The 21,349-nt window shown below is 47.0% G+C and overlaps 1 protein-coding gene and 1 long non-coding RNA gene across 7 annotated transcripts in view; one reads left to right on the forward strand and one right to left on the reverse strand.

The window, feature by feature from the left end:
• Ttc7b (tetratricopeptide repeat domain 7B) overlaps positions 1-21,349 on the reverse strand; it is a 215,049-nt gene that overhangs the window by 34,058 nt on the left and 159,642 nt on the right. For 2 of the 6 annotated variants that reach the window (XM_029484576.1, XM_029484575.1), the window contains 4 exons: positions 20,934-21,050; positions 13,902-13,999; positions 9,763-9,924; positions 7,042-7,092 (listed from right to left, as the gene is read on the reverse strand). In XM_029484576.1, the coding sequence (XP_029340436.1) occupies positions 7,042-7,092; positions 9,763-9,924; positions 13,902-13,999; positions 20,934-21,050 (428 nt within the window). The remainder of the gene's footprint in view (positions 1-7,041; positions 7,093-9,762; positions 9,925-13,901; positions 14,000-20,933; positions 21,051-21,349) is intronic. The other 4 variants (XM_029484578.1, XM_029484577.1, XM_021179207.1 and 1 more) reach the window with 2 other exon arrangements.
• On the forward strand, positions 18,152-20,487 carry LOC115032784. Its single transcript, XR_003838411.1, has 3 exons — positions 18,152-18,411; positions 19,368-19,610; positions 19,924-20,487. It is a non-coding gene; the product is annotated as an uncharacterized LOC115032784 (long non-coding RNA).

A 21,349-nucleotide genomic window follows, 5' to 3' on the forward strand; every position in this document is an offset into this window, starting at 1 on the left:
TTCAGGCTAACACTGGAGTAGAGGGCGATGCTTGGGCTTCCAATATACTCCTGTCTGTTTTCTAAAATCTGCTCTCTTGAAAGGCCATTGGGCACATGTTCCAGGTAAAGGCACAGGTATGGTGCATGAATCAAAACTGGAATGGGATCCTTAACCAGGAGCTTGCTCCCCACTTCTTCCCAACATTTGCTCTTAGCAGCACGGTTCAGAACTGAGAGAAAGTTTCGCTATTATTTCAATTTAGAACTACTCATAGACACATTTACCTACATTTTTTTGTTTGTTTTGTTTTGTTTTGTTTTGTTTTTTCCAGACAGGGTTTCTCTGTGTAGCCTTGGCCATCCTGGAACTCACTCTGTAGACCAGGCTAGCCTTGAACTCATACAGATCTGTCTGCCTTTACCTCCTGAGCGCTGGGACAAAAGGCATGTGCCACCATGCCTGGCTTACCTGCAACATTTTTATCTTATCATTCATCAGGAAGTTCTTCATGGAGACAAACATTGCAATGTAGTTACTGGTAACAACTGCCAACTTACGAAATTTACAACAATGACAACATGTAAAGATAAATGTATAAATGTTCACTATGCAAATAAATTATATAATGGGTAAAACAAAATTGTAAGCATAAGAAGTCTCAGTTGATCTTTGAATGTACCATTATTATTATTACTATTACTATTAATATGCATGGTAAACTGCACATGGTATTTTATGCCTTTAATCCCGGCATTCAGGAAGCTGGGGCAAGACTGTGAGTTCAAGTCTAGCCTGGGCTACACAGTAAAACTGTCTCAAAAAACCAAAACCAAAACCAAGAGTGGTTGTTAGAATAACAACTGACTACTCGTATTGTGCAAATGTTTCAACAAGGTGGGAAGATGGATTCTTTGATTGGCTTGATAGATAGAACCCAAAATCTATAGAAGGAAAGTCAGTCTATCTTCCATGAATAAATCACAAACAGACAGGCCTTGGAGGACCCTAGAGAAGACAGCAGCCCCAGGAGGGGCCTTGGGATTCTCCAGAGAAAACTGCTGCCCAAGAATAAGAAAGCTGATGGCACCATGGTGACACTGTATAGGAGAAACCTATGAAGCTTGGCTGTGAGTCTACCCTGCTTTAGACAAAGTATGTCTAGAGTTATTATTTTTTAAAAATAGCAAAATGGTTCAGCCATCACGAATATTTTTGCTTGCACTTTACTGTAACCTTGTGTGTGTGTGTGTACACGGTTATGTGCGTGCTGATGCATGTGCACATGTGTGAGTGAGTAGAACCAGGGGTCAACCTTGGCCGTTACTCCTACAGCTGTCCACCTTGTTTTTTGAGACAGACCTCACTGGCTTTGAGGTCTCTGGAAGAGGTTTCCAGACTTTTTGGTCTCAGATCTGTTTTGGATATTAGAAAATCATGAAGACTCCAAAGAGATATATTGGGCCTTGTCTAATGGTATTGCCACATTAGGAACTAAAATATGTTTAACATGTCATTTATTTGATTATTTAAAATAACAATGCACTACATTTATAGCAGTGCCGTGCAAACTTTGTTCCACAACCTACATACAGATTCCCTTGCTAAAGGGCCTGTGGTTTTGGAGGAGCTAATGTTGCTTTTGGGATTAGCTGTTTTGTCTTTTGTTCAACAAAGGAACTACAAGATCCTTACTAAACTCCTGACCAAATTACTTTTCTTTGCACTATCTATACTATGTCAGAATGAATTCATGTTTAATATAATGATACATTTCACTCTGACTAAGGCCTGGCACGGAAGATGATAGTGGTACAGATTGGGTTTAGAGACCATCTTACACTTGGACACCATTTTATTCTGTTTATGTGACAGAACTGAGACTTGAGGGTCATGTAACCACCCAAAGCCATACAGTCAGTTGGCGGTAAAACCAGGATGCAAACACTGTCTGGTTCTAACCCCGACCTCAACACGGAGCCATAAAGGCCACCTCCTGAAGGAAGGCTGCAGCGAGCCTCCTGCTGTCCCTTCAGAACACGAGGCCTTGGGTCCTTGCACGTGAGTGTCATTATCACCATGCAGTCTACAGGCTGCAAAGTGGATGCACCTGCCTTCCTTATTTAATTGCGTGGTTCTAAAAGACGGCAAGGTATCTTCTGTTTAGGGTTTTTCAAAGTCATTTCAGTAATGCCAAGTCACTCAAGGCACTGGGCAGATGCTTGTAGAGTAAATGAAAGAGTCGTGAGCAGACATCTTTTTGTGCCGTTCGGAGGGATATGGTCATAGACTATGGCACTCAAAAGATACAGCCAGTGCTCTGTTCTCCTAATGGGGGAAGGCTCTGACCTTCGTGACTTCTAAGGACTGTTTCAGTGTATCTGTCACACTGCTGGAAATCTCAGGAACAGAATTAAACACGGATGCCATTTATTGACTTTCTCTCTCTAATACAATTAAACCACCAAATAGAGAGGATGAGGAGGGTGGTCAGGAACCCTTCCCTGTTCTCGGTCAATTCCTTGTTACATGTATCACAAGGGCCTTGCTGCGATGAACCTGGGATGGATAGTAGAGGAGTCAGAGGGTTCTAATAGCAGGTAGCAGTGGCCAGAGTTAGCATCCACCGTTCTTTGCAGTAACATAGCAAGTGAGTCTTCCTCTGGGTTAGAGTTTGGAGGCATCACTAACAGCAGCTATTTTACTGTGGAGTAGGACTGACAAGGTAAGCAGGAATATATACTGTGGTTGTGACTTACGTGGGCACAGTAGAAATGCTGCTTCTCCATCTGTCTTTAAGGAACTCCTTCCCCCCCACCACCACCACAGCAAAAGCACATTATGCATGACCCAGGGGAATAGTGGAGACAGAGTCTTGGAAAAGAAACCCAAAGGAAGACTAAAGGACATATTTCCAGCTTGAAATCCAAGACTCTGGAGGGATGTTTCCAAATTATCAGGCTCAACAGATGAGCCAGGCACCATGCCCAGGCTGCTCTGCATCTCTTATTTATCACACTAACTTGAGAAGTGCTTATCAGAGCTGTGACCCAGGGAGCACAGTGCCGTGTGCTGCAGCTGCCAGGCCCTGCCAAGGAGACAAAGCATCCCTTCCCTTATGGCACGGCTGGGAAAAGCCACCGCAGGATCAGCTCGGCTGGAGCGGGCGGAGGCAGGTGACTATGCCCTAAAAGCTGGCCCAGGGTTTGTGAGCAAAGTGCTCAAATGGCAAAGGGCTAAGATGCCCTGAAACTGGGCAGCCTGCATTTCCTTGGCTCACAGATTTTGTTACCCACCCTCCTCCTCCTCCCCTCTGTGCTGCCTGGGACACCTGATAAAAAGATGAAGGGATGTTGAAGAACTGTTCTTATCCCAGTCCAGTTTTGTCTAGGTTCTGCTGGGCTGCCTTCGGGTGGAGAATACCAGGAACAAGGGTGGGAAGACCTTTCTCTGTGGGTGGAGAACCAAGGCCTCAGATCCCAGGGACTGCAGATCTAGGCTCTGAGCCCTCCTGAGGTTTCCTTTCACATCCAGAGCTGCTTAGAAACCCTGCCATAAGTAGGACACTAGCAACAGTCGGCTCCAATTGCTTTTCAGCTGAACCTTTGGCCAAGCTCATTTGTATGGAAAGAGAGGCCTGTGGTTGATTTCATACAGATTTCAATGTGACTATATATGAGTTCTACTTAGCCACCAGAGTTCATCATTCAAAGGGACCCTAGAGGCAACAATTCTGTTAGGTGAAATTAGGAGGCTTAGGTGTGGTCACCCTACTCTTTTACAAATAGGGACCCTGAATGAAGGGCACACATTCTAGTCTGGCTCCCCTTTTAACTGGTGGGACTGGACAAGTGGCTGTGCTTGGAAGACCCCTGAGATTCCTTTCATGCCTCTGTCTTCTCAGCATGGAGCAGATGAGATCTTGTCTACCTGGTGAACTGGTGCTTATCCCAGAGCTGGGAGCAATGGACAGTTGTCACGCTATGTGTGAGAAACATCCTTTACTAAAAGGGAGACAGCAGTAGATACACAGGACAGACACTTGGCAGGAGCCCAGCCCTGGAGGACTGACTGGATTGCTTCATGTGATGAACACGGGAGAGTGATGGAACATGAGGCTGCCACACCCCATTCCTCACCCACATCCTCTCCGCCTCAGCTGCTGCAGCCCATACCTGCTGCCTTCCTCACCTTTTTTTCTGAGAAGAACCCAAGGCACTCTGGCATCAGGCATGTAGCAATCCCTTGTTAATGGAGCTTGGAGCTCATTTCCCTGCCCCCTAACAATTCAGTGTTATCCCACATCAGACTTCATTCAGTGTCCACGCCTAGAAGCTGTGCCCCCAAACCAATGAGAGCAAGGAGAGAAAGCAGTAATTTCCCCTCCTAAAGATCCTGAGTTCTTAACAGCAATCTGAATGACTAAGGATCCTGCCAGTCAGCTTGCTTAAAACATTCTCATGTTAATAGGAAAAGACTGTCTCTTAAGCAAGGCTTAGAAATGCCATCTGTGCAACACTGCAGCCTGCTGGCAGCTGTGACCTTCTTGTTTCCATACCTGCTTCCTCCATCCCAGCATGTCCTGATGAGATCAGTAAGGGCTCTCAGGTTTTGGAGGAAGAAGAGATGAAAGAGGCCACTCGTATTTCAGCCACCAAATTAGGTATGCTATCTATACTGTTTGCTTTATATTAAACGTTTAGTTCTGACCCCATCGTTCCCAAGAGGTTAGACTTGATCTGCCTATCTTTCCTACAAGGCCATCCTGCTTGCTGAGGCAGTGGCTCTCTACTGTTATCATACACCTTCCTTATCTGTGAGCATCAGTCTTTCTTTCTCCTCCCTCTGTGCATGTCCATCACTGTGACAGTAAAGCCAGGGCCAAAGCAGCGTTGCAGACAACTGCTGCCTTGTACTAATCCCCACAGCCCATACTGCCTCCCACTGGACTCTCTAATAAATGCTGGCCACCACTCTCAGAAGAACTTCCATTTTACCCTGAGGGAAGAATATTTTAAGATGCCCACTGCCACAGCTCCAACATGAATCCGTTCCCCAGTCGCTTTAACAGAGTTTCAATAAGTTAACACAGACAAAATGTCTTCTCCCAAGAAGGAAAAGATCTTTCCAGGGGAAAGCTTTGGGACGGGAGTCCACGAAACAAGGAGAGACAGGGCTATATCGTCTCCAGGAGGCATGCGAGGCTGAAGCAGTACTGCCAAGGCTGGTGGGCCAAGTGGTCACACACAAGCATGAAGGGAAGCCATTCATGAGCATGCGAGGAGAAGCCAGCTGTCAGGGTACTCCACACTGGTGGTCCTGGGTTGGAGGCAGTACCTTCTGGAGGACTACAGCGGGCAGAAGTTTCCTCAGCAGCTCACCTACCACACCGCATGTTCACTCTGGAGCTACTCAGTGCCCTCTGCCTGGGGAGGCTGCTCTAAGCCTGGCATGGTTACCCATGACCGTAGTACCATGCAGTACATGGTACAAGGTAGCTTGGTGCTACCCTGTGTGGACACCCACATCTATACTGACTTGCCAACTGCTTATAATTCCATTCATTCTCATTTAAAGAAAGGTACCCCAGAAGTAATTAAGAAAAATTATATTAAATTAATATTGACTAAATATAAATAGCAAAGAAAGGTTATATTTGAAAAAGATTGTCTCAATCAGGACTTTTTTCCCCCACTGTAAATTCAAAAATAGGGGAATGTAAATAAAATAATAAAAATTGAGAAAAATATTCAAAACTAGTGTTGAGGAACAGAGGGTAAAATACGCAGTTTGAGCATTTACTTTCGGATTGTGTTACTCATTAAGGTGTGGGGATGTAAAGCCATCACTCGCCATGACGAAGTGGAACCGCACTTCTCCGTGATGCTCTTCTCCGTCTGATCGACTGCTGTCTCATTACTCTGTGTGTTCTCCTCCCTGGGAATTTACTCCTAAACAGGGTGGCAGCCTTCACCTCCACTGGAAGGTGGGAGCCAAGAGCCCCAGGCATCCTTGTTGGCTTTATTGCACACTTGGAGAGGGAAATGAAACTTCCTACATCTTTTTCTCCCCAGTAAGAACTGCTAGAGCAGCTGAGAACAGGGCCTCTGGGCTTTGGGTCTAGAGGCAGTGTGGAGATAGAAAGTCTGAAAAGACTTTCTGTGTGGTGAGGCTCTTCCTTGAGAGTCTCTGCTTCCAGGGTTACATCTCAGGACGGCATGTGGCTGGGCCTTAAACCCAGGTCAAAGCCCCATCAAACGACACAGGAGCATGCAGCTATAGTGCTTCATCCACACTTTTACAGATGAGGGACCGTCGACAGAACTGGCCCTTCCCAGAGACTTGGATCTGTTTTATGAAAAATACTTAAATCTTTTGTATAAAGGTTACAAGCTTCAAATAAAGCAATAGATAGTTAAAGGCTTTAATATAGTCTAGTTGTTGGAAAAAATTTTGTTTTCATTTTCTTAGAGGAACTTGGTGTTAAAGGGGCCTGGTGAAAAAAAATTTTGTGATGTTTTAACGTAATCAAAATGCACCTCTTTCCAATTATGGCTTACTGTTTGTCTGTCTGTCTGTCTGTCTGTCTCTCTGGTGTGTGTGTGTGTGTGTGTAAATATATGCCACATGTTACATGGCTGCTGAGGTCACAGGAGGGCATCAAAGCGTCTGGAGCTGGTGTTCCAGGCTAGAAGAGCAGGAAGCCCGGGAAGTGCAGGAGCCATCTCTCCACATCCACCACTCCCTTGTGTCAGAGGGCGCCGTCTGCTCTCTGTGCTCCCTAAGGAAGCTGCTCTCCCTGCCTCTTCCTCTGTAGTCCTCAGAGCAGCACTGCCTCGGCTGTTTGCACCCTGGAGTCTCAGGCCGCGTGCCCAGGTGGCGGAGTGGACAGGCGGGTGACAGCGAGGCGGGGGGGGGGGGGGGGGGGGTGGGGGTGGGGATCACATCATCCCAACATTCCCAACACTCCAAACCACAGCACACATTCAACAGTGGAGGAGGCGTGACTCCAGAGACCTCGGCTCGGAGGGAGGGCGAATGGATCGGAAGACTACTACTTACTAACTGAAAAGAGGGAGGGAAAACCATGGAAGTGCGCTTCTGGAGAGCTGCCTTGGGACAACAGATCAAACCAAAAATTAAAACCTAAGAACAAAACAGTTGAAAACTCAAAACTAAAGCTACAAGAGCAAAGAGGGTTCTAGTAACCTCCCAACTTCAAGCCTGGCTGGCTGGAATCAGAGTTTATTTTCCACTAACAGCGACTTTTGTTTTAGGTAAGGAAAGGCCAAGCAGCAGCCCCTCCACACGGACATGTTCACCCAGCACATGGAAACTGACCGTTGATGCCACGTGGGATTTCCAAAGCAGGAAATTCCAAAAGGAAGGGACAAACAATGAAGCCAGCAGGCTTTGGATCTCCTCACAGGCCTGCTACCCTGAGTCCATCAGAGGGCAGGGCGAGGGTTGAAGCTCTCTACAATTAGATCAAGAAGCTATTGCCAGTGGCTTGCCTTCCCAGATTAACAAGTGCATCTATGAGGAAGAAAGATCCTTGCTAACAGCTGGTTACCAGCCAGGCACTCCCAGAGGATGGGACAGTGGCTCAAGGCTTCTCGAGAGTAACCACAGATCACTGGTAGGGGCAGGCCACAGTTAGCAGGAAGCCCAGTGGGTCCTCATTGTCCCATTGTTTACTAATTCGATGACTCTGAAGGCCCCCCTGTAAGAGCCAGAATTTCAGAAGAAATGCAGGGCTCCTAGGTTGACAAAACCTGGCTGGGTGCTGAGGTTGGTGGGTTTGCTGTGCAAACAGTGGGCAATGGAACTTATGAGATTATTCTAGAACCACAGGATCTCATTTAAGATAATAAACTTAACAAAAGCCAATGTAAACCGGGGCATGGTGGCGCAAGACTTTAATCCCAGCACTCGGGAGGCAGAGGCAGGCAGATTTCTGAGTTCAGTTTGAGGCCAGCCTGGTCTACAAAGTGAGTTCCAGGACAGCCAGAGCTATACAGAGAAACCCTGTCTCAAAAAAACAAAAACAAAACAAAAACAACAAAAAAAAGCCAATGTAAGAGAAAAAACTTTTTTTCCTTGAAAAAAATTGAAGTTGGCAATTGCCCCTAGGCACTACTATATTGAGAGAAAATGCTGCTCTGAGGTAGATACAAAGATAACATAAATATCAATTTTATCTTCCATTTCATAGAACTGGGGCTGCCTTAAAAGCTAAGCCATATGCAAATGAGCAAGGTCGAGAGTCACTGTGAATGTGCCTTTCTTTGGTTGACCTTTGTTCCTGACCTGTATGGAGGCTTACTTACATAACGGCCGAGCACACTAGACAGAGCGGTTCCTCCTGGCAGTAGCCTGTTATGGGCTTTTGTTCAGCATGTAACAGCATTTGGAACAAAGATGAGCCCTTATAAATCACAGATGCAGATGAAATCTGCAGGCACTGCTGGCAGGAGCGCACATTAAATAATCGAGTGAAGGAGAGCAGGCTCGGCTCACTCACTGGCTCACGGTGAGCACCATATTTAGGTCCCTTTTAAAGACTTCACCCACCAGTGTGCTTCATTTTAATATAGGGATTAAACAAACAAACAAACAAACTGATTGCGTCCTGGTGCTTCCTGAAGTAGACTTTCAAAAGTTCTGTATTATTTAAAATCAAGATTAGGCAAAGGTGCTATTCTGTCACTCCACACTTTCATGACAGAAACCCTGCCTTTGCAAGTAAAAACCAGTTCCCGACACATTTCTTAAATGTACTCTGCAACCTGCTGGCACTGGCCTCGAGTGGAAGGTTCTGGGAGCAGAGCTCTAAGGGCTTCCATTCCGTGTTGACAGGCAGGTGAATGTCATCTTTAGAATTTGGCTTTCACTGTTATATGAGGCTGGGATTAATTAACTTCCAAACTGAAGTGCAGACATTTTTAGGATTATTTGCAAAATATTATAGCTGCTTGTTCTTCTGTGTGTGTGCCTATGCATGTGTGAGAGGGTGCACAGGTGTGTAAGTGATGTGCACGTGTTTGTGGGGGGCAGAGCTAGAGGGTGCATAGGTGTGTAAGTGATGTGCATGTGTTTGGGGGGGGGGCAGAGATAGCCTCAGGTAAGATGTCTATTTTGGTTTTGTTTTCAGACAGTGTCTCACTAAGTAGCTCTGGCTGGCCCAGAACTTGCTACATAGACCAGGCTGGTTTCAAACTCACAGAGATCTGCCTTCCTCTGCCTCCCAAGGCTTAAAGGGGTGTGCTGCCACACACTGTGGGCCTACCTTGTTTTGTAAGACAGAGTATCCCACTGGTAGGTAGGCTGACTGTGGTCTACTGTGTCTGTCCCTCCAGCACTGGGGTTAGAGCTGCAGAGCTGTTCCCTGCTTCTAAGTGGGTGCTGGGAACCAAACTTAAGTCTCCTTGCTCGTGACTCAAGCACTTTGTCAACAGAGCCATCTCCTCAGCCCTTAACTTTGCTGTAGGAACCCTGTTTTCATGCCTGTATGCCTGGTCCAGGAACGGAAGCCACTCTGGAAAGGCTGTGTCTGCTCTGTCCTGGATCCCGGCTCCTTTACTTTCCAGGAGAGGTTCGAATGTGGTCACTGTCTGTGCTCTTACCTTTCCATCTGTTCCCAACAGTTTCGGATTTTCAATTATGCAAGATCTTCCCTGACACATTTCCTAGCCAGCTTATCAGTTGGAAGATTATCAGAAAATAATACAACAGGCAAATGAAGGGGGAGGGAGTCTGAGAAGAAGGAAAAACCATGTTTACAGAATGAAGGTTCCTGGTGGGGACCTGGGTCACTGAATGAATGAGCAGCAGGGGGCCACACAAAGATGTCAGGTTTGGGATGAGAATGAAGAGGAGAAGACACAAACAGGTGGAGAGGAGACTCGGTTCTTGACAGAGAAGAGGAGGAGGAGGAGTCTGACACTAAAAAGTGAAAGAGAAAAAAAAAGAATGAAAGCAAAAAAAAAAAAACCTTTAGAAACACAAAGAAAAAACCAACTAGCTTTTAATATACTCACATAATCTGCAAAGAAAATGAGGTCATGTAATACAGTCACTCCTCTGCTTGGAAAGGATACAAGCGCTTTTCAAAGAAAACAAATCTGTTTTCCGCTGGTTATTTAATTGCTCTGCAACATCATGGAGTAAAAATACCTCTGGTTTACCTGGGCACAGACTCAGCAGTGATCCCCTGAAAAAAACCATCTGTAACCTGCAGCACGCAGGGCCTTCTGCAGGACACGCTACCCTTCTTATTCCCACAGATTTGTTTTTTCTAAGAAGCACTTATATAAATTCACTTGAAAACTCAAGCTTCCTAAGGTGCAGTGGGCTGAGTACAATGACATGTCCCATGGTCCCAGTGTTGTGACAATGGAATGCTTAGCTATTGGGTGGTCTCCTGTTGTGTGCACTGGCTGGCCCTTTGGAAAGAAAGCTTGTACCGCAGCCCTCAGTACCATAGTCCTGACAACTGCAGAGCATGGGGTGATGCAAAGACCACCACGGCTGCAACCAGAAACCTTCCCAAACAAAAGGCATCAGACTTTGAGGTGAAAAGCTCTTTGCTCTGGATAGGTGTCTGGTTATAGCCACCAATGATGGGAGAGAAGCCCCCTTGCCCCATAGCCTGTTTTGAAGGCAAAAAGAAAGAAAAATAGTCCCCCCTCCCTTTATTTCAGAAACTACTGACTTATTCCAAAGAAAAGACAAGGACCCATAGCTTCAAAATTGTCACTCCACTGATTCCTGCTTTTTACTGGCTGGGACCTCCTAGGGGAAGGCGTGAAGCCAGGGGACACCAGAAGAAATGTCATGTTCTGTAATGGGGCCTTCGTCATAACCTGCCTGCTTAATAAAACTTATTCAGGGTTTATTCTTTATACCTCTAAAAGTTCTTATCATGTATATATGTGTGTGTGTGTGTGTGTGTGTGTATGAAGAATTCATTATATTAGAATCTCTATTCTGATATGTTTAAATTCTAGAGAAAACCAAATGTACACCAAGACGATCTTTTGATTCTCAAGATAGTCTGTATAAGTGGGGGCTTTTAGCCCTGAGCCCCAGAGTGGCAGAATCAAGACAACGGAAAGTTGTTATTGCTCTAGCTATGGCCTCTTTCTGATGTCAGCACTGTGTGGCTTTGCTTGTGTCAGATGCCCTGGGGTTTAGGAAAGTAAGCATCAGGCACGGCTATCAGTGAAAGCACGCTGCCACCTGTCAGCTTGGTTCTCCCTGACAGAACCTGACCCTAGCGCCACTCCTCCTAGAGCACGCCTGGATGGCCTCTCTTTTCTCTTCTGCTCTGTGAACCAGTCTTTACTAAATGAGCAAGGCGGCAGTGGATGTGCAGTTAGCTAGCCGCTGCCAGACCACATGAGCCGAAAGCTGCGGCAAAGGAAGAACAATGCCCGAGCCAGTGCTGGCTGAGAATCCCGAGTGCAAAGCTCGGGGGTCCTGCAGCACTTCAGAGTTCTGAGACATAATGAGGGCACTGTCGAGGGATGTGTGGGAAGCGATGACTGTGGAGCGCACGGCGGGCAAGCGGGCGGGCGGGCAGTGACTGCTCCTGGAAGGGGCGGGCTTTCTCAGAAGAGTATACAGAAAGTCTCTGAAGAGGCTGCTTTCAGCAAGAGGGGGATGCTGATGGAGGCCAGCCATGGGCCCGGCACTTCTCCACGGTACAGCACTAGTCAGCTTTGTGACTGAATTGGCAGTGGTGTTTTCTCTTGAAATGAAATCACGTTGAGAGAACAGATCCAGTCCATGGGCAATGGAGGCAGATGGACAAAGGTGTGAGTCTAAGGTAACTCTGCCCCCACACACCTCATAAGGAACTAAAGAAAAGTGGCTTTTATTAATTAATATGGAGGCACTGTTTCCACGTCTATGTCTTCTGACTTACACTATCATTTCAGAGTGTTTTATGCTCAATGATAAGACTTCCTGTGAGGAGGCCTCCTAGCTCCCTGATCCCTGGTCTACCTGTTAGAGGATACTGTGTAAACAGCCTAGATTCACAGCAGGTCAGACAAAAGGGGTCTTACATAGTGAAGTGGACTGTCTGTGGCCTGTGTCTGGGAGGGGATGATCTCCATTGCTGTTTGGTAGGGATATAGGAACCAGAAGCCCAAACTCCAGATACTTGGATTTCCTTGGAATAGGGGATCTTTCCAAGGGATCAGCCACAGGAGAGGCAGTATGATGGAGAGGGGTGGTTATCTAGTCAGAACCATGTGGTCCACTCGGATAACATGGCAGCTGAGAAGATTTATCCTGCAGAGGGCATCCCTGACAGCCATAGTGAAGATGTTCCCAAGAACACAAGGCAGCAAGAAAAAGGGCCTCATTCCTTTCCTGCAGCTCTCTGTTATTGATAAACAGCAATCCTTCAACTCTTGGACCTCAAGAGAAAAATAAGATCCAAGCCAGCTAAAAGAAAAGAGGTTGAGATTTTATATGACTAATCTCATGGGACACTGAGGAAGAGGGCAGAGGGGCTGGTATCCCTCAGCAGCCACAGCAGTTCGCTGGAGTCAGCTTGAATTTCAGCAGTGGCAACAGTCCCAGCCTCATCTCATTTTGTCTAGAGCCCCAACAGTATGACCTTTCCTTTCTACGAGGGCCTTAAAAGCCTGCTGGGATGACTGTGTCCACAAAAGCAGGGCTACGCCTTGGCATCCGTGTCCACCCACACAGGCTGATCAACCTGGGGTGAGCTATTCCCAGAGCTGCCTGTGGTTACACCAGTCTGCCTGTGAACAGCACTGTTGGCCTGGCTAAACCCTATTAAACTACAACTTGTAACCAGCAATCACTGAACAGGGGGCCCAGGGCCTTTGGATGGAAGGTCTTAGGCTGATTTTAAATCTGGTGAAAGCGAGCCTTGGCAGGAATGAGTCAGGAGGACGATGAGATGGGTTCTGGGAGAACCACCACACTCCCAGAGCCCACTCCTACCAGCCATCGAGGGGTAGATTTTCCAGGGGATAGGTAAGGTTTGGGGATGTATCACAAGGACAGGAGAGCGACCCCAAGGCTCCTTCTCTAAAGTCAGTCCATATAAGATGAAGTGAGCCACAGAAAGACTAAAGCTTCCAGCATCCCTTGTTAGGTGTTTGGGGTGTGTGTGTGTGTGTGTGTGTGTGTGTGTGGCAGAGCTGGTTCTAATGGTGTCCTAGAACTACCTCTAAAGCTCGAAGCTGAGTGAAGTTCATTATGTTTTGTGGGTCTGTGGGGTCCCCAGATTGTCAGTGATGACCCAGCATTACTGCTGGAGCTGTTTGTTTGTAGCTATGAAAATTAGGGAGGTGCGCTTCCTTCCCTGCATCCAGGGAGCTGTGGACGCATGCTCACGGAGCACACTACCCCCAGAGGTCTTTACCAGCCAAGTAGAAACATTTGCTCAGAGGCAGTAAAATGCTATGGGCCACCACACGAGGACAGTAGAACTAGTAGCTCAGGAGCCCCTGTCACCAGACAGGTCCTCTTACTGGAAGCATGTATGTTTATGTACACAACTGATTAGAGCTCAGAATGACTGATTTCAACAAGGGCAGAAGCCTACGGGAGACAGAGCAGAGAGAAAACCTGCCGCACACAGAAGCCACCAAACTGCAGTTTCAAAGCTTAAGTGCCCAGAACAAGGGGAAATAGATTTAAGAGTTGATCTGGGCTAATAATTTCCTCACTGTGAACCAACACTGGAAAATGAGGCTGAAGGGCGCCTCTCAGTTAAGTGTCCAGTTATTTGCCTGAGGCCACTCCCCACACTCTACCCCAACCCCTTTCACCCTCCGCCCTACTCCTGGGGTCTGTCAATCTCAAATACCAACCCAGCATCTGGTCCCCCCTTCTGCTCCCCACCCCAGCACCCCCCCCCGGCTCTTGATTCTCACCTGTCTCAGGATCGCTGAAGTCTGGCAAAGTGATTGTATTAAGCTGTCGTCTGTCAGCGATGGTTCTGTCTAAGAGGCTGCTCCCACGTCCAGAATCACTGCAAAAACACACTGTAAATGTCAGTCACTTGAAAGTCCAAGGCCAAGCTGGCACAGCATGCGAAGCACAGGGATACCTATGTATGTCTGTCTACACCTGAAGGTGTCCTGCACCCAGGGCTTCAGTAACGCATATAGTGATGCATATCACAAACACAGCTTCCGGGACGCCCACAGATCCTTGCTGCTTTTACTCCTCTGTCACTATAGCATATAAGAGAAGACTGGGCTGGTGAGACAGCTGAGTGGGTATAGAACTTGCCGCCTATGCCTCACGTGTGACTTTGATACCCACAACAATGGAGGGAGAGAAGAAACTCCTGAAAATCGCCTCTGACCCGCACAGATGCGCCGGGGTGTGCCCGCACCTGCACATGTTCTTACAATGTTGTACACACAGAGTCTTGTACGCTACCCTCCAAGATGACTTTACCAACCACAGCAGGGCTATGAACTCTGTGGCATGAGGAGAATTACCCAGAACATTTCCTGAACCGTACAGTGCAAAGGCTTCATCCAGACGGAGTATACCAGGATGCCCAGGGCAATCACCACTCCTCGAGGCTTCTGCAGCTCTCTGGCAGCTGCTGGATCTAAGGTTCCGAGTGATCGATCAGTCATGAACTTGAGTGTATCCCCAGATAAATCTCAAGTCCCTTACATTCTCATTTACTCCAGGAGGAGAGGACAGTGTGGAGCACTTCAGTGAACAGTCACAGCAGAACTGGGGCCTGTGGCCCTCTGGCTTTCCCGGGCTTCAAAGGCTGGCTAGAGGGAACCTGGGGCAATCACAGCAGGCTTTGGTGCCTGCATCCAGACAGCTACTCCACCAGCTTCCTGCACTGTCCATCTTTCTGACTACCCTTTCTCCAGCTTGGCCTACAAAACAGGCTTGGCATCCCTAACTGTCACTGTCACATGGAAGCCACTGCAGGCTGAACAGGGGTGAAGCAGTTAAAAGACCTTAGGCCATAGAGATTCCAAATCTGTGAAATAGGTAGAAATTATTATTGTTATTATTCCTATCATGATAATGTCTGGGGGTTCTAAGCCATTTGAAATCTACAATTTCAAGGAACACAATTTCCTTCCTGTGTGCAGCTGCTGCTGTTTGAAAGCGGCAAACGAGATTTGTTATAAACCTTAACCCAGTTTACAGGCTACAATTTCCATGTCCAGAGATGTAGTTAGAGAAACACAGGAAGCCGAGGAAACTTCACTCAGCGCAGACTGTCAGCCTGCATTTACCACATCATCCATACAGACTTGCTGGAAGCTGCACTATTAATTATTTCCACACTGGGAAACAAAAAAATCTCCCTTCGTAGAAGACAATACAAACTCCTGAGCAGATAATCATACAACATGTGCTGAACGTTTCTAACCCTGGTCTGTTCATGTAGTGTTTTTAATATAAGCAGTCACGAAGGGTTAGCGACCTGAACACTGCGAAGGCTCCTCGTCCAGCGAGCTTTCAGAAGGCTTTGTCTCAATGTATGACTATTCTGGAACCCACGAGGCACTGACCTGCCTGGGCGCCCACTGGACCACACTGGGGTGCTGCAGCTGTAATGTTATGGGATTCCACCTCACCAAGCTGCAGAGAATGAGCCTGGCTGCCACGTGTGAGGTTTGAAGGGATCCAAAAGCTGGGGTTCTGGAGCCTGGATGGGGATCTGGGCTCTTACTCTCTGTCTGTCACTAATGAATCATCACTGAGAAAGCCACTGTACCCGGGTGACTTTTCTGGCTAGATGATGGAAGTAAAGATTCAGAACTGGGTAACAGTTGAAAGAGTGTACAGATAGCGCATTCTGGCGAGTTAAAGCTTCCAGGCACATGCCAAGGGTCAGAAACACAGCTCCCTTTAAACACTTGTCTCGGTCACTATGCCTGGTGAGTTTCCCAGAGACAGCTTACCTCTGTCTGGCCTTCCGGTGCAACTATGGGAGATGTGGGAATCTAAGGGCTCCCCACTTCAAACATTAGAAATCAATTGCATCCAGAATCATTAATAATGATGCAAGACCTATCTCCTTCCACTGGTAGAGCAAGTACCTCTGGGTCTATCCTGCAGTTTGTCTTCCATTGCCCCTTTAAAAACAGCATTCAAGACAACTACACATTGTTCAAAATGGGGATATCCTTTCTTCATATTGAATGTTTTCTTCCTAGATCTCAGGGGTGCTGAGAGGTACTTTCAGGAGAGGAAATCAGGAAGACCCCAAGTCTACGGTGTATGAGACGGAAATGTCTATATACATAAGTATACACCTCCAGGGAATTACTGTTCCCCTGTTACGACTGAGAGTTCAGAGCATATATATAGTAAACACCGGTTAAAATGGGAACTGTAGTTTCTCTTAGAGACTCTTCCTGTTTTCCACAGCTGCAGAAGCTAAACACAAGAGACAGGGTGTGGTGGTGAAAGACCAGGAGTCAGAACGCCGGAGTTCCTATCACAGCTTTGCCTCTTGCCAGCGCCTAGGATATTGTGTGGCACACAATATATATTTCATCTCAGAGAGGGGTTGCTGACAGGAACCCTAACAGAGGCTGAAAGGAGAGGTGAGGGTCTGGGTTTGGTCCAGCATTCCTCACTATGTGCCTTTCCTCCCTTTTGGAATGGTGATGTATATTCCATGCCCCTGTAGGTTGGCAGTTGTTATCTGCTTTTTGACTTGGATTGCATAGTGGGTAACAAACAGTCAAGAAATTTCCTTGAATCCCAGAAGAGACTTTGGACTTTTACACAGTGTTGAGACTGTGATAGACTATGGGACTTTTGGAGTCGGGCTTTGAGTTTTTTTGCATTATGATATATATATAGTTACAAGCCTATAGGGGTCAGGCAGTAGTTTGAATAAGAAAGGCTCTCATGGGTGCACAGATTCAAATGCTTGGTCATTAGAGAATGGCACTACTTAAGAGGGATTAAGAAGTGTGGTTTTGTTGGAGTTAGGTGTGCCCTTAATGGAAGATGTGTGTCACAGAGGCTGGGCTTTGGGGTTTCAAAATTCCAAGCCAAGTGCTGGAATCTCACTCTTCTTGCTGCCTGTAGATCTGGATGCAAAACGCTCACCTCCTTCTCCAGCACCATGTCTGCCTGCATGCTGCCGTGCTCCCTGCCATGACAATGGACTAAACCTCTAAAATTAAGCCTCTGAGGCCTGGGTCCTAATCACACAAGCTTTCACTGTGTCTGAGCCTTGTGTCAGTAAGAAGAGCAGTTGTGAGCAGTAAGAACTGTTGATCCAACATGGCACTTGCCCGTTCATTCTGCTTTTCTGAAGGCAGAAGGAGAACACGCTCTGTAAGATAAAAAAGGCCCTACCAGAACGCTGGAGATTATTAGGAGGCCTAAAGTAAAGCAAACCTGCAACAGTGTGTGTCAGCTTTAAATGCTGCTTCTTAGTAAGCGATTGACGTAGGCGTTAGGAAGAAAACAAGATTTTCCAATCCTAAGGATGTCATTTTAAGGCTAATGACAGAGAAGGTTCAGGTGGCAGTGATCAGAGGTGGGAAAGAAGTGACTGACAGAAGAAGAAGAAGAAGAAGAAGAAGAAGAAGAAGAAGAAGAAGAAGAAGAAGAAGAAGAAGAGGAGGAGGAGGAGGAGGAGGAGGAAGAGGAGGAGGAGGGGAAGGAGGAGGAGGAGGAGCTGGCTGTCATCAACAGAAGCAGTATGCTGTCACAGAGAGAGCTTTGGTGTCAGACAGCCTCCTGTTTGATGGTAACTCCACTCAAATCAAAGCTGGAAAACTTGGGTATGCTGCATAGTCTCCTTTAGCTTTTCATTTCCTCTAAAGTTGGGGTAACAGTAGCTGTCTTGCAGGGCTTACAGGGAGTAGAGGCCGCACAGAAATGGCCCAGTTTGGTGCTGGCACAGAGAAGTTCTCAGTGAAAGCAATCACTATTACCCCTGGCTGAAATGATGCGATTTGGAATGCTGGGAGCCTATGGGGACCTTTCTGATGAGAGTCCGGTCAGGTTCACGCTGTTCTGCGTGGCTAAGTCATTATCGAGAAGAACTGAGAGGGCTTTATTCTTTACTAAGGGAGAGAAGACAGAGCAAGTTAGGTCCCTATCCTAAATGCAGGAAAAAATTCAGACCCAGGAAAAGAGAATCTGTAACCACAGCACTTCCCCAAATGTACCCTGGAGAGAACGTCCACCCACTGCTCAAAGCAGAAACTGCGTCCTCCAGCGCAGGTGGAGCCCCATTGGTACAAGTTGTCCAAGCTCAGCTCTGCAGCCTGCTTCTATTGAGATTTCCCTCAAACAAAAATAAAGATGGAAAGAGCTGCCGAGAACATACAGTCAGGGGCTGCTCTCATTGGCCACTCTCGGGCCATGTCTTCCTCCAGCTCCTCTTAATGCCCCGAGGGCCCGTGCTGAGCCTCAGGATGACCGGTAAGGGCCTCGGGGAAGATGGGGAACCCAGACAGATGAAGCAAAGAGGCCACACTGAGCACGTGGAGGCAAGGGCAGTAGAGTCAGGGGGTTGGCACAGATCTACTCCCTTTGGACTCCGACTGCTCCCTGTAAAAACCTTCCTGCTCAATTTTCAGCTTATTTTACTTTTAGTAAAGGATGCTTCTCACGCACCATGATTCTTGTGTGAGAGTCCATATGACCTAAAGAGCCTGGGGCTGTTGGTTGTTGGTCCTGTGGTATTGCATCTGGGGGGTGTGAAGTGTGCCGACTGCAGAGCTAGCCTTGTTTGTGCATGCTGCATGCCCTAGGCAGGGTCACTTCTCATCCCAGCTGCTCAGGCATGCCTACGTCTGTGCAGTGGTAAAGGGTTTCAGGGAAACATTTATTTATATCCTGAGAAAATGAAGTTGAAACAGACAGGGATCTCTGATAACGGCCGTCCTGCCTCCACCCATGCCCAGGGCTTTGGGAGGGCTCATGTCCACCCCAGGGTGGGAACACCCTGCTCTGTCCCTAAAAGATCTTTCAAGGAAAGAAGAATATGGCCATAGGCATTTGGTTAGGTATTTTTAAAGGCTTTCCAATTCTGCTATTTTTTTTCTCTGCACATTCAATATTCTTGGTTGCTAAGTGGGAGGAGACGTGGGGAGGTGGGAGAGGTGTGGAGAAGTCGGGGAATTGGCGGAGGGAAAACTGGTGGTTTATTTTCTCCCTTCTAAAGGGGGGGGCAGGCAAAAGATGGGCTCCACAGGGCAACCAGCTGAGCAGTACCTGCTGCAGGCTGAGTTAGAGGGCCACGCCTCCCACGTCCTGATGCTACCGAGGGGCCAGGAAAGGGGCTTTTCAGGGAGATAAAGACTGCCATTTCCCATTTTTTGCTTATAGATAGAGATGAGTAGGATTTTTAAAGTAAAAATGATTTTTATTTTCAGATCAAACTGTGACAGGGAAAAATGTGAGATTCAGACCTGCTTCTCCTTGGCCAGAGGGAAGGAAGGGAGCGAGGAGCAGCGTGAGGGGAGTGAGGCGCAGCATGAAGGGAGCGAGGCGCAGAGTGAAGGGGACTTACTACATCTCAGAAGTCCTGTCAGACCCTGTGAGTGAAGCTGGCTTACCCAGCTGCAGCCCCATACTCCAAGTTGCTCCGTCATAGCTGAATCACCGGTCTATCTGAGGTCAGTCCCCGGGGCGCACCCCCTTCCACAGGCTCTGAGTCTGAATACTTGCTTCTTAATGGCAAAAGCCTTTTTGATTTGTTTGTTTGTTGAAATAGTCTCTCTGCAGCCTAGGCTAGTCTAGAGCTCATTATCTTGTCTAATTTGGCCTGGGACTCTCAGCAATCCTCCTGCCTAGTCTTACTCAGATTTGGAATTAGACTGTGAGCCACATCACATTTTGTTCAACTGAAGACATTTTTGTTAAAAAAAATCAAAATTCCCACTTCCCAGTGCCCACAGCCCAATTCACAGCCACCTCTTCTCTCTGTAGGTCTCTGCAGACCATGACCACCAGTGCACTTGGCTGCCTCCTACTCTCCTGGCACCACCGAGTGACAGGCACCTTGTTGCCTCCTGACTCTTCAGAGCATTCTGTATGTCATCCATCCACCTTGCCATGAATTGAGAAGCCTTCTGAGCATCTGAGTAGCAGGAAGTCACTTGAATCATCGGATAAGGCTTTGCTAAATCACTCTGGCAGTGCGCCCCAGACTTGGGGCAAAGGGATTATGGGGTGTTTGTTAGTGACCTCCTGGGGGGTTGACTGGCTGTTCTTTCCTGGACCTGCTGACTCAAAAGGGTAGCATTTTGACATTCTGGTAACTACAGTACTACACAGTTCTGAAGGGGCAGAAGGAGATAACCTGTAGAAAACCATTAAGACAAATAAATTTTATCTGTGGGGATACAATTGATTTCTATCCCGTGGAAAAGATAGCCCCATAAAATATAGTCTGTCATCTTATAGGATACTATTTTTCATCTACTTGTGAATTCATTTCAGCATTTCTGCCTATATATGTTACAAACTCCTCTTTGAATGGGCCATAACCTTGTGCTGACTTCTTCACAAGTGAATAAAGTAAATAAAATATTTAATGTGTTGATTTTATATTTGTATGAGTCATGAATGTAACTTCTTCAGAATTATTTTTAACTGTGTTCATAGTGAACTCCCTTCTTATTAGGCTGTGACCTGCTAGCAACACAGATCCCTTAAATATTACTGTAGGAAACTCATTTGGACTATGCCACCAGCCAGTTTCTAAAAAGATGCTAAGACTTACCATTGGGGCTGGGAGGAGAGGGGAATGAAAGACACCCATGACTTGGAGGCTTCGTCAGCCCCAGGGAAGCATGAAGTCTCATCATTCTATCTTGTGGAGAACAGGGCACGGGAGAGTGACAGAGTTTATGTCAGAGTCATGCACATGAGAGAAGGCTCTGATTTGCAGATACCCATGAGAACATGAAACAAAGCAGTCACCACTGGCCTCTTACCTGGGATTGGTAAGGTTGTAGCAGGATTTCCATATCTGTAGCATGTGCTTACAGGTGAGCAGCGCCTCATCCGGGCCCCGGCAGAGTGACTCCAACTTCACTTTGGAAAACAGTAGTCTACAGTGGGAGACAAGGGAGAAAGCACACAGCTCAGCCCAGAGGCCACCTTGCAAGCTACATAAGAGGCTCAGTCTGCGGCAGGGGGCAACTGCACTCATTTTATTTTAATTTTCGTTGTAAATAGATTTTTCTATACACTATATCCTGACCACAGTTTCCCCTCCCTCAGCTCCTCCCAGGTCCGTCCCACCTATCCAAATCCACTCTCTTTCTTTCTCTCAATCTCATTAGAAAACAACAACAAACAGGCATCTAAAGAATTAATAATAAAACAAAATCCAACAAACCAGAATAGG

The sequence above is a fragment of the Mus caroli genome, chromosome 12 (assembly GCF_900094665.2).
Source record: "Mus caroli chromosome 12, CAROLI_EIJ_v1.1, whole genome shotgun sequence".
In the NCBI taxonomy this organism is placed as follows: domain Eukaryota; kingdom Metazoa; phylum Chordata; class Mammalia; order Rodentia; family Muridae; genus Mus; species Mus caroli.